General features: G+C 40.3%; 1 protein-coding gene across 9 annotated transcripts in view; it reads left to right on the top strand.

The window, feature by feature from the left end:
* rnf220a (ring finger protein 220a) overlaps positions 1 to 10,764 on the top strand; it is a 128,843-nt gene extending 118,079 nt beyond the window's left edge. For 5 of the 9 annotated variants that reach the window (XM_084119942.1, XM_084119941.1, XM_084119940.1 and 2 more), the window contains 3 exons: positions 4,173 to 4,281; positions 5,510 to 5,584; positions 8,920 to 10,764. In XM_084119942.1, coding sequence (XP_083976068.1) covers positions 4,173 to 4,281; positions 5,510 to 5,584; positions 8,920 to 8,991 — 256 coding nt within the window. In that variant the 3' untranslated portion in view covers positions 8,992 to 10,764. Of the gene's footprint in view, positions 1 to 4,172; positions 4,282 to 5,100; positions 5,272 to 5,509; positions 5,585 to 8,919 lie in introns of all 9 variants that reach the window. The other 4 variants (XM_084119939.1, XM_084119937.1, XM_084119936.1 and 1 more) reach the window with 1 other exon arrangement.
* The last annotated feature ends 1,569 nt before the right edge of the window (positions 10,765 to 12,333 follow it).

The following is a 12,333-nucleotide window of genomic DNA, read 5'->3' as shown; positions in this document are numbered from 1 at the left end:
TTTTTTTTCTTCATGGTGTGCGCCAAATGGATAAAGCATGCAAACTTACGGGAATGGCTGTGCCATTGTTTCATTTCCAATTTCCTGAAGTGAGGGGTCTTAATGTGAGTGAGCTTTAAAGAGGCCACATAAGGAGCTGAATCATTTCATTCCACTTCCAGCCTGAAAACAATCTCAAACCCCACTGTTTGTAAAACACATGCATTTCAATCTGCAATGAAAATGAGACTTGTCCCCTTTAGTTACGGTGATTCATGGTGGATGGTGTGTGTGTGTTGGAGTAAGAGGGTGAGCTTGTTGCTGTGTCGTGAGTTGTGTAAATTGTATACGTACGTATGTGTGTTTGTAAGGCAGAGGGGGCTGATGAATTCTCCGAGCTCTCCTGTGCCCAGATGGGTAATGATCTCTGGGTACAGGGGTCGCCTCTTGTCTCCGCTCATTCTTCACATGATAAATGAGGGCTCCTATGCCACCCGTGTGATCGCAGCCACATTTCATGCTCAACTTGAAGCAATGGAGCAGATTTCTGTGTACCTCCACAATAATCAAATTTTTTACAAATTCATTAGTGGTGACTTAGTTATTTTGTTATTCAATCCCTTTTCCCATTAGCCACATTTTTACTGTAGTATCAGCAATATCTCCAAACAAGAAACACATTTTAGTTTTAAGAAACACTAAAACAACAATTTATATATTTGTGTGTCTGTGTGTATTTGTAAAAATAATTTGCATAATATTTAACATGTTCAAAAAAAATTTAATCAGAAGCTGTTATGCTCAATCAGCCTCTTGATTTAAAATATACAGTGACCCTTACTATCGGATTGATTGTCAGCCAAGTGACTTTTTAAAGATCTCTCTGTATCTGTCTGTACTTGTAACTCATGTGTTCTCGTGTCAGGCCATGTAGACCTATATATTAGACCGCCTTCTACAGTTAGGCTCAGCTCTGATAGAGACAGATGGTTACGGGGCAGGATAATGAAATGAAAAATAGCCTCACACTCAGTGCCGGGCCATAATGGCAGTGTGAGATAGCAACACAGGCTACTTCCTGTTTAAACTTGTGCATTTGTTGCTTTACAAATTAAAAATATACCTTTACAGAGAGTGATGCCTGTATAAAGTATTAGACTCGTCCATCATTGCTTTAACATCCACATTGATTTTTAATATAATGGGTGTACCATTATAGACCACAGCTGTAGGTAAGCGGCATTATTAGTTTGGATGTCAGTCCTCATTGTGGTTTCCTTAGTAACTTAAATTCATAATTGAAAAGACTTTATTCCTTCCCTAGGTGACGTCATTGGCATTATTCAGCCAGCACATTGCTGCAGAGCAGAGGCGAGGCCTGTGTTTAATGTCTTTAAAACTTTCTCCAACACACTCAATAGGACCTTGATGATTTTCTGTTCTGAATTCACCCAGCAACCCCTTTCCAGGTTTTACACCTGCTTTCGTATTAAAACACAGCCCGGCTCTCTCCCCCAAACGATCTCTCCATCCATATAAAGACAGAGTAAAACCTTCTTTTATTACCAGAGGGAATTAAATAACTTTTAGAATGTGGTTTTCTATAAAGCACCACACAATGAATATTCATGCTGCAGCGGGTTGGGCATTACTTGGGGTAAAAGTTGTATTTTTTTTTTTTTTTGTTGGGCTGGTGACGGCATACGGGCAAGTGAACCACAGCGATTTATGAAGCTGTTAAAGAAAAACAGCAGGCATGGAGCTTGGTACACCTACTCTCCTGTCTGCTTTATAAGCATGCACGCTAATCAAGACTAAATGCTTTTTTACAAGCTGGCCACTAATAAGAAGAGATTTTAAAGCTTTATAGTCCCTGTGCGGATTGTAGGCTGCAGGGAATTGACCGTCCGGTCAGCTCGCTTTCCTTATTCAAGGTCGTTGTCTTGTTGGGGCTTTTTTGAGAGAGACCTAGTTGAGGTTTAGGGTGACCTTGAGAAGATGCCTGGACTTCAGAGTTTTGTTAACATCTTCCTTAATAAAATAAAAATAAAAATTCACCCCATTCACCTTCGTCTATTTTCTAAATGCATGTTATTGATCTTATTGTGATATTCATCCAAGCATATGTCATAATTTGTAACATTTGTTTTGACCTCGTAATTCTCAAAATGTCATAACTGGACATGCTGGACTTTTCCAGTCATTTAGTCTGCCTAAACCCTGCACCTATCTTGCAAGTGACTGCAACCTTTGCCTCCCATCCAATCAACAACTGATGAATTGAACCAAGTACCCGCTCCACATTTTTTTGTTTTGTGATAATCTGCTTTATTCAGAAGTATGTCACAATCCAGATAAAAAATAAATCTGTCGCTTCTTCCATCATCTCGGCTTTAAAATAAATGGGATGTGTTTGATTCCTGGCTGGCTGAATTTAAAGGGAACCTATTATGCCCCTTTTTCAAGATGTAATATAAGTCTCAGGTGTCCCCAGAATGTGTCTGTGAATTTACTACTCAAAATACCCCTCAGATTATTTATTATACCATGTTGTAAATCCCCAATTTTGAGTGGAAGCAAAAGCATTCTGTGTTGCTTCCCGCCCCCTATCCAGAATAGTTATGTGCAATTACAGCTTGTGCCTTGGATACTCTGCCAAAAACAAACAAAACATCTGTTTGTTTTTGATTATCATCTCTATGCGTTTTAAAGGGTTAGTTCACCCAAAAATGAAAATTCTGTCAGTAATTACTCACCCTCATGTTGTTCCAACCTGTAAGACTTTCGTTCATCTTCGGAACACAAATTAAGATATTTTTGATGAAGTCTGAGAGCTGGCTCACTCCTTCATAGGCTGCTTGGTAATTGCATTTGCCGGCCCAGAAAGTTAAAGACATTGTTAAAATAGTCTAAGTGACTACAGTGGCTCAACCTTAAGTTTATCAAGTGACGAGAATATTTTTTTGTGCGCAAAAAAACAAAAATAACGACTTTATTCAACTTCTCTTTCTTCCGTGTGGGCCCCTAATGCGAGTTCACAAGAGCGCCACATCGCATGCACGAGAACTGATATGACGCAGATGACTTCGCTCAGTTCACTGGGACTCAGCACTTCGACACACCGGAAGCGCTACACTGTCTGTTTACAAGCTTCTCTCATCATCTCAGTTCTCGTGCATGCATCGTGGCGCTCTCGTGAACTCGCCTTCACATTTGTGTACACACTGCAGACAAGTTCAAAAACAATATAAAAGTGAATTTTGGATAATAGGTCCCCTTTAAGCTTTGCTTCTCAAGGTGCCCATGATTCTTTAGTTACACTGTCATTGTTCTTCTTAAAGGTTGGCCTTATAGGAGATACTGAGTCCATAAATGGTCTGTTCCGTTTTTAATGGCCCTTCCTTGATTTACATTCTAATACTACCCGATTACCGAGAGGCCCATGTCCCAGTGTGTGTGTGTGTGTGTGTGCCCTGAGCGTGTACTCATTGTGGAGTCACACAGGCATGTAATAAATGAAGCTATTGGAAAAGGCAGTGGAACGGCAGGCACTAATCGGGGGGATTGTGCCTAGGAGAACGCTGGCGCAACGTTAAATCAATACTGTAGATCAGTGCTCCATCTGGCTGGAAAATGAGCGGATCACCATAAACATCTCGCCAAGCGCCTTGCCGCACAATCAATGGTTGCCATATTGATTTAGTTATTGCAAGTTCATATGCTGTGGACAGTGTTAAATATACATTCAGCAGCTGAGAAACATTTGTCTGAGGAATGTTTAGTGAAGGCCTGAGTGGTGAGAAGTTGGAGGAACCGGTGTGAGTGTGACCTCAGAAGACGCCCAGTTCCCTGGTTAATGAGATTTGAAATTGAAATAGTAGTACAATAAAGTAAAAACATATTATTTCATTTTGACATCATGGTCCTTCTGTAACAGTGATGAATACACAGTTTCCAGTTGGGACGTCTGTTTTTAATTTTGCATTAGTGTTTTTAGGAGTTGGCAGTCTGGTTTGTCTTAACTGAAGCCGTGTGGCAGCTTTGCAAATTTAAATTGCAAATTTGCATGACTGCACAACTTTTTAAACGTAATTAGCATTCCACAGTTTTCAGTTTTATGTATGGGCCAAACTGGTTTGTTGTGCTCTAATTGAACCTCAACTTTCATTTGTTTTGTTTTTTTTAACCTTCAGGATCACAGAGGACTCTACAGCGACCACACTGGAGGCACTAAAGGCCCGCATACGAGAACTGGAGAAGCAAATCCTCAGAGGAGACCGATACAAGTGTCTCATATGCATGGTGAGAACTCTCGCTTGCCAATATTGTGTGTGTCCATGTGGTTGTGTTTGGTTATAACCGCATCCTAATAACATGCCATGGTGATATAACCTAGCACCCGCAATCATGCACCCAGCTGGCTGAAGCTTTGTGATGGTTTGCCTCCTTCAGCTTCAATCTAGCATGGCCTGGAAAATTAACCCATATAATTAGGTTCTGTTGCAGGAGTTCCTCTAGCAGTAGTGGCCATCCTGTTGGATATCTATGCTAAACCTTTTCAGCTTTATTTATATAGGTGCTTCTGACTAATCAGACATGCCACTGTCAGACATGCCACTATGTCTGGAGGTTGATTAGATCCATCCTGACTTTTCAGTTTCATTAAAATGTAATAAAACATCCTGAAAGTCACCCAGATATACAGATTGATCACTTGTGGCCTTGTAGAGAACATAGTCCTGAAAAAAGATGCTTGTAAATGTTTTGATTAATTAAAAAGATTCTAGACATTTTTGTGTTTGCTTCTGTCTCATGTGCAGTCTGTGGAGTTGAGCTTTTCCCAGTGGTGGTCTACTGCCACCTGCTGGTTATTGGAAATAGAGCAGCCCAATAAATGAATTCTCAGTAAATTAACTGTTAACATCTGTTTTAGACAGTTGCCACCTACCTAGCATGACATCCAAACCGAAAACTCGTGCAAAAATACAACAGAACTCCCAACCATCCCTTTTGCGCTAGAGCTTCTATTGATAGCTGCACCCGTTGGTCTGATGTGTGTGTCTGTTCCTGCCGTGGCGGCCACATTCTTTTTCTCAGTACCGCTCTTGAATATCCCTGCAGCGGAAGCCACCCCAAACAGGGGCTGACGGCAAGAATCAGGCGGTCAAGAGGCACGGGAGCGCAGAGGCCCTGCAGCTCGGCGTGTACTGTTTGTACAGAGGCTACGTAACGGGCTGCAGCACTGCCACTGCGGACAGCAGTGGGATTAAGAAGCTGCTCCCACTCCGGAGGGTAAGGCTCTCTGTGCTCCCATTGGCCTAACCCCGCCTGACCCCTGCATTGCCCCACATGCTCCCTCACTGCCCACCTGCCTGCCTCCATTGGCTGCTCTTTGCTGTGCTGGTGCTGTCTAGTGATGTCCTTTGTTGTATATGTGGGTGGCTGTAGATGTGAAATTATGTTCATTTGACCTGGTTAAATTAATCATTTGTCTTTTTTTGTCTTGTTTCTCTCTCTGTCTTTACCTCAGGACTCCTATACAATGCCACTCACCTCCATTCAGTGTTGGCATGTGCACTGTGAAGAATGCTGGCTAAGGACTCTGGTAAGAATGACGCATTTGCTCATCAGTAGGTCCATAATGAATCGTCATAATGCAAGACATTATGCAAATGTAGGCAGAATGTTAAAAGCCTATTGTTCGTTAAAATCTCCATGTTGCTTCCTTGTACTTAAGTGTTTGTTTTTAAACATTTGGGCTAATTTGATTATGCTGTCTGTTAACAATCAAGATGTAATACACGCAGCTCCATTTAATACATTTTTGTGTGTGTAGGGGGGGTGGGGGTTGCTCTGGGGGGAGAGGAATTACCAAATGAAAAATTTGGTTTATAAATGGCAACAATAAAAGTAGGATGGTGGGACTCCTTGTGTCTTGATAAAGTAAATATATAGTTATAGTAAGTAGAATGTTTTCTCACACAGTATGAATGGGTTTTATAAATTAATATATAAAGCTTTCTTTCAATTTTTGTAAGTGGTTCCATGAAAATAAGTAAAATCAGTATAAATTGTTGTTTATTCATTTTTTTATGTGTTGCTCTAATAATCGGTAAAAAGAAGATATGCTAATACTAAGTGAGTTGATATTGTCTTTAAAGAAATACATGCTGAATCATGCTTATTTTTCTCACCCATTATAAAGAGTTTATTTGTGTACATGAATATATGTAGCTTTATATTTTTGGAAGGGGTCCCTCACATGGGGTTCATCATATATGAAGGGACCTTGGTTTGAAAACCCCTGCATTAAGAATCTTATATCACATGACACGCATCACAAGCTCTTCCTTGGATTACTTGAAGTCATGTCTATGTACATTTTTCACACTAAAGTGTAAAAGAGAATGGGTAGTGCAGTTGTGGCTGGTGAAATTATGAAATGCGGGTAGCTCAGGTACATATTAAATTTCAGTTCTACGCACCACAGAGTGCCCAACCCTTCTCATGCAGTGAGTCACTCGTGGTTAATGTGGTTAATGGAGTAGTTTATTTTGATAATGCTGTGGTATTTGGCTATAGTGTAGGTTGAAGAGTTCATCTAGACCAGACCTGTGAGATTCCTCACGTATCGCTCCAGGTTTTTAAATCCTTTAAGTCGGTGTTGGTGTTCTATTTGCTTCTTATCTTCAGAATTGCGATTGCCTCTACTTGTCCGATTGTAATCCCAACAGTTATACTCGCTGGCTCTTCCTCTCTAAGCTGTTTTAGCCGGTCTTCCTCTGGGAGCCCACTCTCATTAGCCGCTAACACATTCTGTCACCACACGGAAACAATTAATAAGGAAATGTTTCCCAGCCTCAGCCGTTTTCCAATATGCTATATATTAAATCAGCTCCTTCCATCTCCGCTTATCACAAGGCCTTCTGTGCACGGCTCGCTGGCAAGAAGGAACAGAGACGTGTGTGTGCACCAGCCTGTGCTGCCACAGCGGATTGTTAGTGATGCAGGCATTAAAATTGTTGCCTAAAGACAGCAATAAAAGTAGCACGGCGGGGCTCCTTGCGTCTTGATCAAAGTAAATGCGTGTAATTTGGTTAGCGTCAGCCTTGTTTTATGAATCTAATGGAGCGCAGCAGCCACCCGCCACTGATGCGAGGAGCCCACGTTTAGACCGTGACCTGCCCACGCTCATTAAAACTAGGTAAACTCCTGCTTCCCAGAACAAAGAAACCAAATCTCAGGTCCCCTTTGTGTCTGGGGGATCGTTGGTAAGGAGGGAAGCACACTGGAGTTTTTTCTGCTACACTGCTTCAGGTTTTACTTCTCACTTAATTTTTAAAAAAAAAGAGTAAATGAACATGACTCAGTCTATGTAGGGAATCAGAAGGAGAATCCAACTTCAATTTCACGCTGGCCACATCAATATAAACCACTCGCATAGTCAGACCATGATGTTGAATTTGAAACTGTTATGATTATTTGCACATTTGCCGTGTAATGGTAGAGCCCATTGTTACAGCATAACAAGCCAGGTAGTGTTGCTGGATTTCTTTCATTCTGTGCAGTCAGGATCAACGGTCAGGGGTTCTGGTGCCCTAGACATGAACCGATTCATATGGAGCCACAAATCCTCTTTACAGTTAGATGTGAAGGCACACTGCAGGGTTCATGCTCTGGCACCCTTACTGCTCCCAGATTCCTCAGTTTGCTTGTCTAGGGCAAAAGGTCACTTTCATGTATGTTAAAACCCCCCTAAATGTGTCAGTTCCTATATTAGCTGTAGCAGTGCGCTTCATGTGTATGAGGAGGAGAAATAAGCCATCAGTGGCACATGTGCGAGAAGGTTACACGAGGACATGATCGCCTATGGTTGCAAGATTCCTCACAGTAACGTCACTGTCTGAACTTCACCAGACTGTTGGGTTCGTTTCTAGAGGCAGCACACGACAAACGTGAGGATTTTATATCTCTCATGCCTTGCTGTTTAGGTCTCCATCAAGTGTTGTGGTATTTTATGAAGCTGAGTAAGTATATAGTTAGCTGACTTTAAGAGCAGATCCTGTGATGTTCAGTCGGTCCTGTTCAGCATGTGTGTGTGTGGTGCAGACAGCAGACCACACAGCTCACCTTCCTCCTCCTCTACCTCTCCCTGCTGTTCTCCTGCTTTTATGGTGCAGGCTTTATGTGTACTGGCTGAACATCAGAGTGGTAGTGGGAAAGGCGCATGCTTGTTGAACAGGGTGGGCTGCCCGTGTAAGGCCCAAAAACAAATTTTACGTCCACATACATGCACTATTAAAGTACTCTACAGCATTGGTTCCCAACAGGGGGGGCTCGGCCCACAAGGGGGCCTCAGTGAGCTCTTTGGGGGGTCGCATCATATTTTGAAAAGTTTTGAGCAGTGAGCATTAAAGCAGCAGCTATTTGTAATAGCCTATACTCATTCTTTTTTTTCCTACACACCAGTGTGAATACTGATATTTTTGTTATTGCATTTCAAATAGGGCCAATTAATAGGCATCTCCTAGGCTTATGCCTACTGATGTTTTTGTTGTAGTATTTTCAATATTATATGCTATTATTTGTGCATAAACATCTGATTATAGTAATAAACATACTGTTTGTTAAAAACTATATTTTTTTTGTCATCCTTGTTGCAAGATTACAAGAGCGATAATATCAATTAAATATTTTCTGAAGGGGGTCTCAGACAAAAAAAAAGGTTGGGAACCACTGCTCTACAGTACAAACTGCACTGGTGCTTGAGCACCAAATCAGTGTATCTGCACAGACCCAAAACTTTATGAATGGTAGTGTAGACTAAGGAAAATGCTATTTTATTAATAAAAAGTGCCTTTGATAGCATAGCAGTTTGCATTTTCAAATGGAAATGACCACCTTCTCACTCTTTTTTTCTTTTCCTTTCTCTTCTTATAGGGAAACAAGAAACTCTGCCCACAATGCAACACCATCACATCACCAGGGGACCTCAGACGTGTCTATTTGTGAACAAAAAGGCCGGGATTCTTTTTGTTTCGTTTTACTTTTGTTTCCATTTGCGCTAGTGTTTTTGGTTTCCCCACCGCCTGAGGGAGTGGAGTATCCTCCGGCCTCCTGACCATGAGAGGCACGAGCACAGACTCGCACTGACTTCAAATGGGGAAGGACTTAACAAGCATAGGACTAATGAGGACTTCATAGACTCAGTCCTCCTCTACAATTGCTTGTGTAAAGAGCCCACCCGCTTCCCTCTTGTGTTGGTCCATGGTCCACCCTCTCAAAAGTCAGCTTAGTTCCTTGATGAGGAACCCGTTCTTCTCAGATGATGGAAAGAGTACTAATTCTGTCCCTTCACCTGCACTGCTGCTGCTGCTCTTAGTCTCCCACTTTCGCACTCTGTGGCAACTTCTTCACCAAGACCGTTGACGTCCACCCGACCGGAACATCAGCCTGACGATAAGAAGAGGAGACTTTAACGGACCACCTGAGGCTCTCCAGAACTCCTCAATCTCGATTCTCCATTGTGTTCTCATTCACCCCAAACCATTACTACTTTTGTGGTGTTCTAGTCATGTCAACCAAATTCAATGAATCAGTGCAAGCACATGTATAATAGTCTCTGTATGTTTACAGTGTTGTGAGTAAATGACATAGAGAACAAAACACACTTGTATACACGTGCACACACGGACACACATGCACATACAGAAATATATATTGAATAAAAGTCCAGTTTTAGTTGGGGGTGGTTTGGGTCGGGAGGGAGGGCATATGTTTCAATCTTGGTGAATTAAAAAAATTAAAAAAGAAAAGAAAACCCTCTGTATTTTTAAAGCAGATGTTGTCTTGAAGTTGAAGTTGTATTTCATTGTACAGGAAGAAATTTAAGTAATAATAATAATAAACTACTCAAACTAGGACTTAAAAGATTTAGGTGTACATTTTTCATTGAAATATACAGTAAAAACTGTAGATTTAATCCTGAAACAAGGGAAAGTATCTTCCTTTTTCTTTGCTTTTTTTAAGAAATGGAAAGATTTGCTTTTATTCACCCTCATTTTTCAGAGTTTTTTTTATTTTTGCTTAATGCTGAATGCCATCTGTCTGTTACAAACAGTTGGAATTATTGCTTATTCCGTTGAACATATCACGTTGCATATCAGTTTCTTCCCTCGGAAAGGGATTTGTATTAAAAAAAAAAAAACATCTAAGGGTGCTTTCATTTACAAGTTATGTTCAGACATCCTCTCTAAAACATCAAGGACATGGTAAACATTTTATTTTATTTTCTCAAAGAATGAACTGGAAGAGTCCAGACTCGTTTCCCTGACTGGCCGACTGACTGACTGCTCACATTTTCCCTAGGAGTGAGACAGTGTGCTTTATATTTGTACATCTATGTATTCTGTGATTTCTGTATTGATGTAAGCGCAAAAAAAGGAAGAAGTGAAAGGTCATTGCTGATCCCAACACCACAATAAACAGTCAAATGTTGCATTTGTTATAACTTTCACTGTTCTTTAAACTCTTTACAGTGGCTGGGTCAACAGCTGTACCAGCATCCTCTGCAACAATTTTGTAAAATACAGGTAGTAAATAAGAATTAGGGTCTACTCTTTGTATTCTTCCTTTGCCGAACAATTCGTTCCTGCCCCAAAGATGACAGATTGCACAAGATGATTGTGTGATATGATTTGTGTCCTTGTATATTCTTGAAAATGGTACGTGTCTTTCCCGTTTGTAAGCTACATTTGACATCAATTAAACGACTGTAAATCTGAACTGGTCATCATGTGCTGGCTTCATTCACTGGTCTGCCTAGTGGAACTATACCAGTATGAGTACTCGAGATGTGAAGCTGGTTATCGTGGTACCACATGCTCTACCTGCTGACGTAGCTGTTGAAGTACATCAGTCAATAAATGTCCATTGAGTGTCGGGCAGCAAAACAACTTCCTAAGGCATTGTGATTTCTCATTTCGATATGCATTACACTGCATCCGGTTTTGAGACTACCCCATTGATTTTGTACTATCCCTGACACTAAGTGCATCAAATTAGGTCATTTTGGGCCTAATTTTGGACACTTGGAAAAAAGGAAACGTTAGTGCTCTATTCTGCCATCTGCAGGCTAAATAAACAGGTGATGTTTTACGTGAACAGCTGTATCAAAGCACAAGCACGGTGCACTTTAAAGATTAAGTACTGTCATGAAAATTTCATGAAATTACAAGATGTAATTAAGAAGTCGTCTACCTCCCCAGTACACCCTCTGATCCCAGGCCAAACTCCAGGTTCATGATGTATCGGAGCGAACAGTAGCAGGGCCCTTAAACACTTTCAGATGCCCGTAAAGTGCTGATAGATACGTTGGAAAATCAGCAGGAGTTTATATTAAGTGTGTGTAGCCCTATTTCAGCCTGTTGTTGGAAGTGTTTGTGGGTTTCTTTTGAAAAGAAACAAGCTTGGAGAACCTTCAAGTAAACAGCAGTTATGTTGTTCCATTTTATGGACTTAATTACAGTGCACATACAGGCCATTTTTATTCTGCAAATCAGACTTCTCAATTCCATGGAACCCCAACTAGGACCCCTTTCCTAAAATATAAAGGCAGTTATACTGTATTCTATAAGACTTGTTCATACTGTGCGAGAGAAATTGCAAGTGTGATATTATTAAAATGAATAAATACATTTACATTTTTTCTTTATTTATTATTTACTATTCCGTCATGTTTTAGTTTTTTAGCATTTTATTTTTTACATAAACTACTGTTCAAAAGTTTGGGGTCAATACATTTAAAAAAAATAAATAATAATAGGCTACTTCAGCAAGAATGCATTAAATTGTTCAAATGTGACAGTAAAGATAGTATAGAATAATGTTACATAGTAATGTTACAAAGATTTATATACCAAATAAATGCTTTTTGAACACGCCATAATAAGAAATGTTTCTTGGGCACCAAATCATCATATTAGAATAATTTCCGGAGGATCATGTGACACTGAAGACTGAAAACAATGAAATTCTGCTTTGCCATCACAGGAATACATTACATTTGAAAATATATTAAAAAAGAAAACAGTTCATTTCAATTGTAATAATACTTCAAAATATTAGTTTGTATTGTATTTTTGATCAAATAAATGCAGGTTTGGTGAGCATAAGTGATTTATAAACATAAAAAAATCTTACCGACCCCAAACCTTTGAACGGTGTTGTATATTGTTAATTGACAATATTTTTCTCTGATATTTTCTGTGTTTCTCCTGGCACTCCCTTTCCAATTTGAACCCCTGATAGAAATCCATGAACCCGTTCATAATGAGGCATCTGATATTTGGCTGA

The sequence above is a fragment of the Abramis brama genome (assembly GCF_963993115.1).
Source record: "Abramis brama genome assembly, chromosome: 7".
Taxonomy (NCBI): Eukaryota; Metazoa; Chordata; class Actinopteri; order Cypriniformes; family Leuciscidae; genus Abramis; species Abramis brama.
This window is presented reverse-complemented; position numbering and strand designations above follow the sequence as displayed.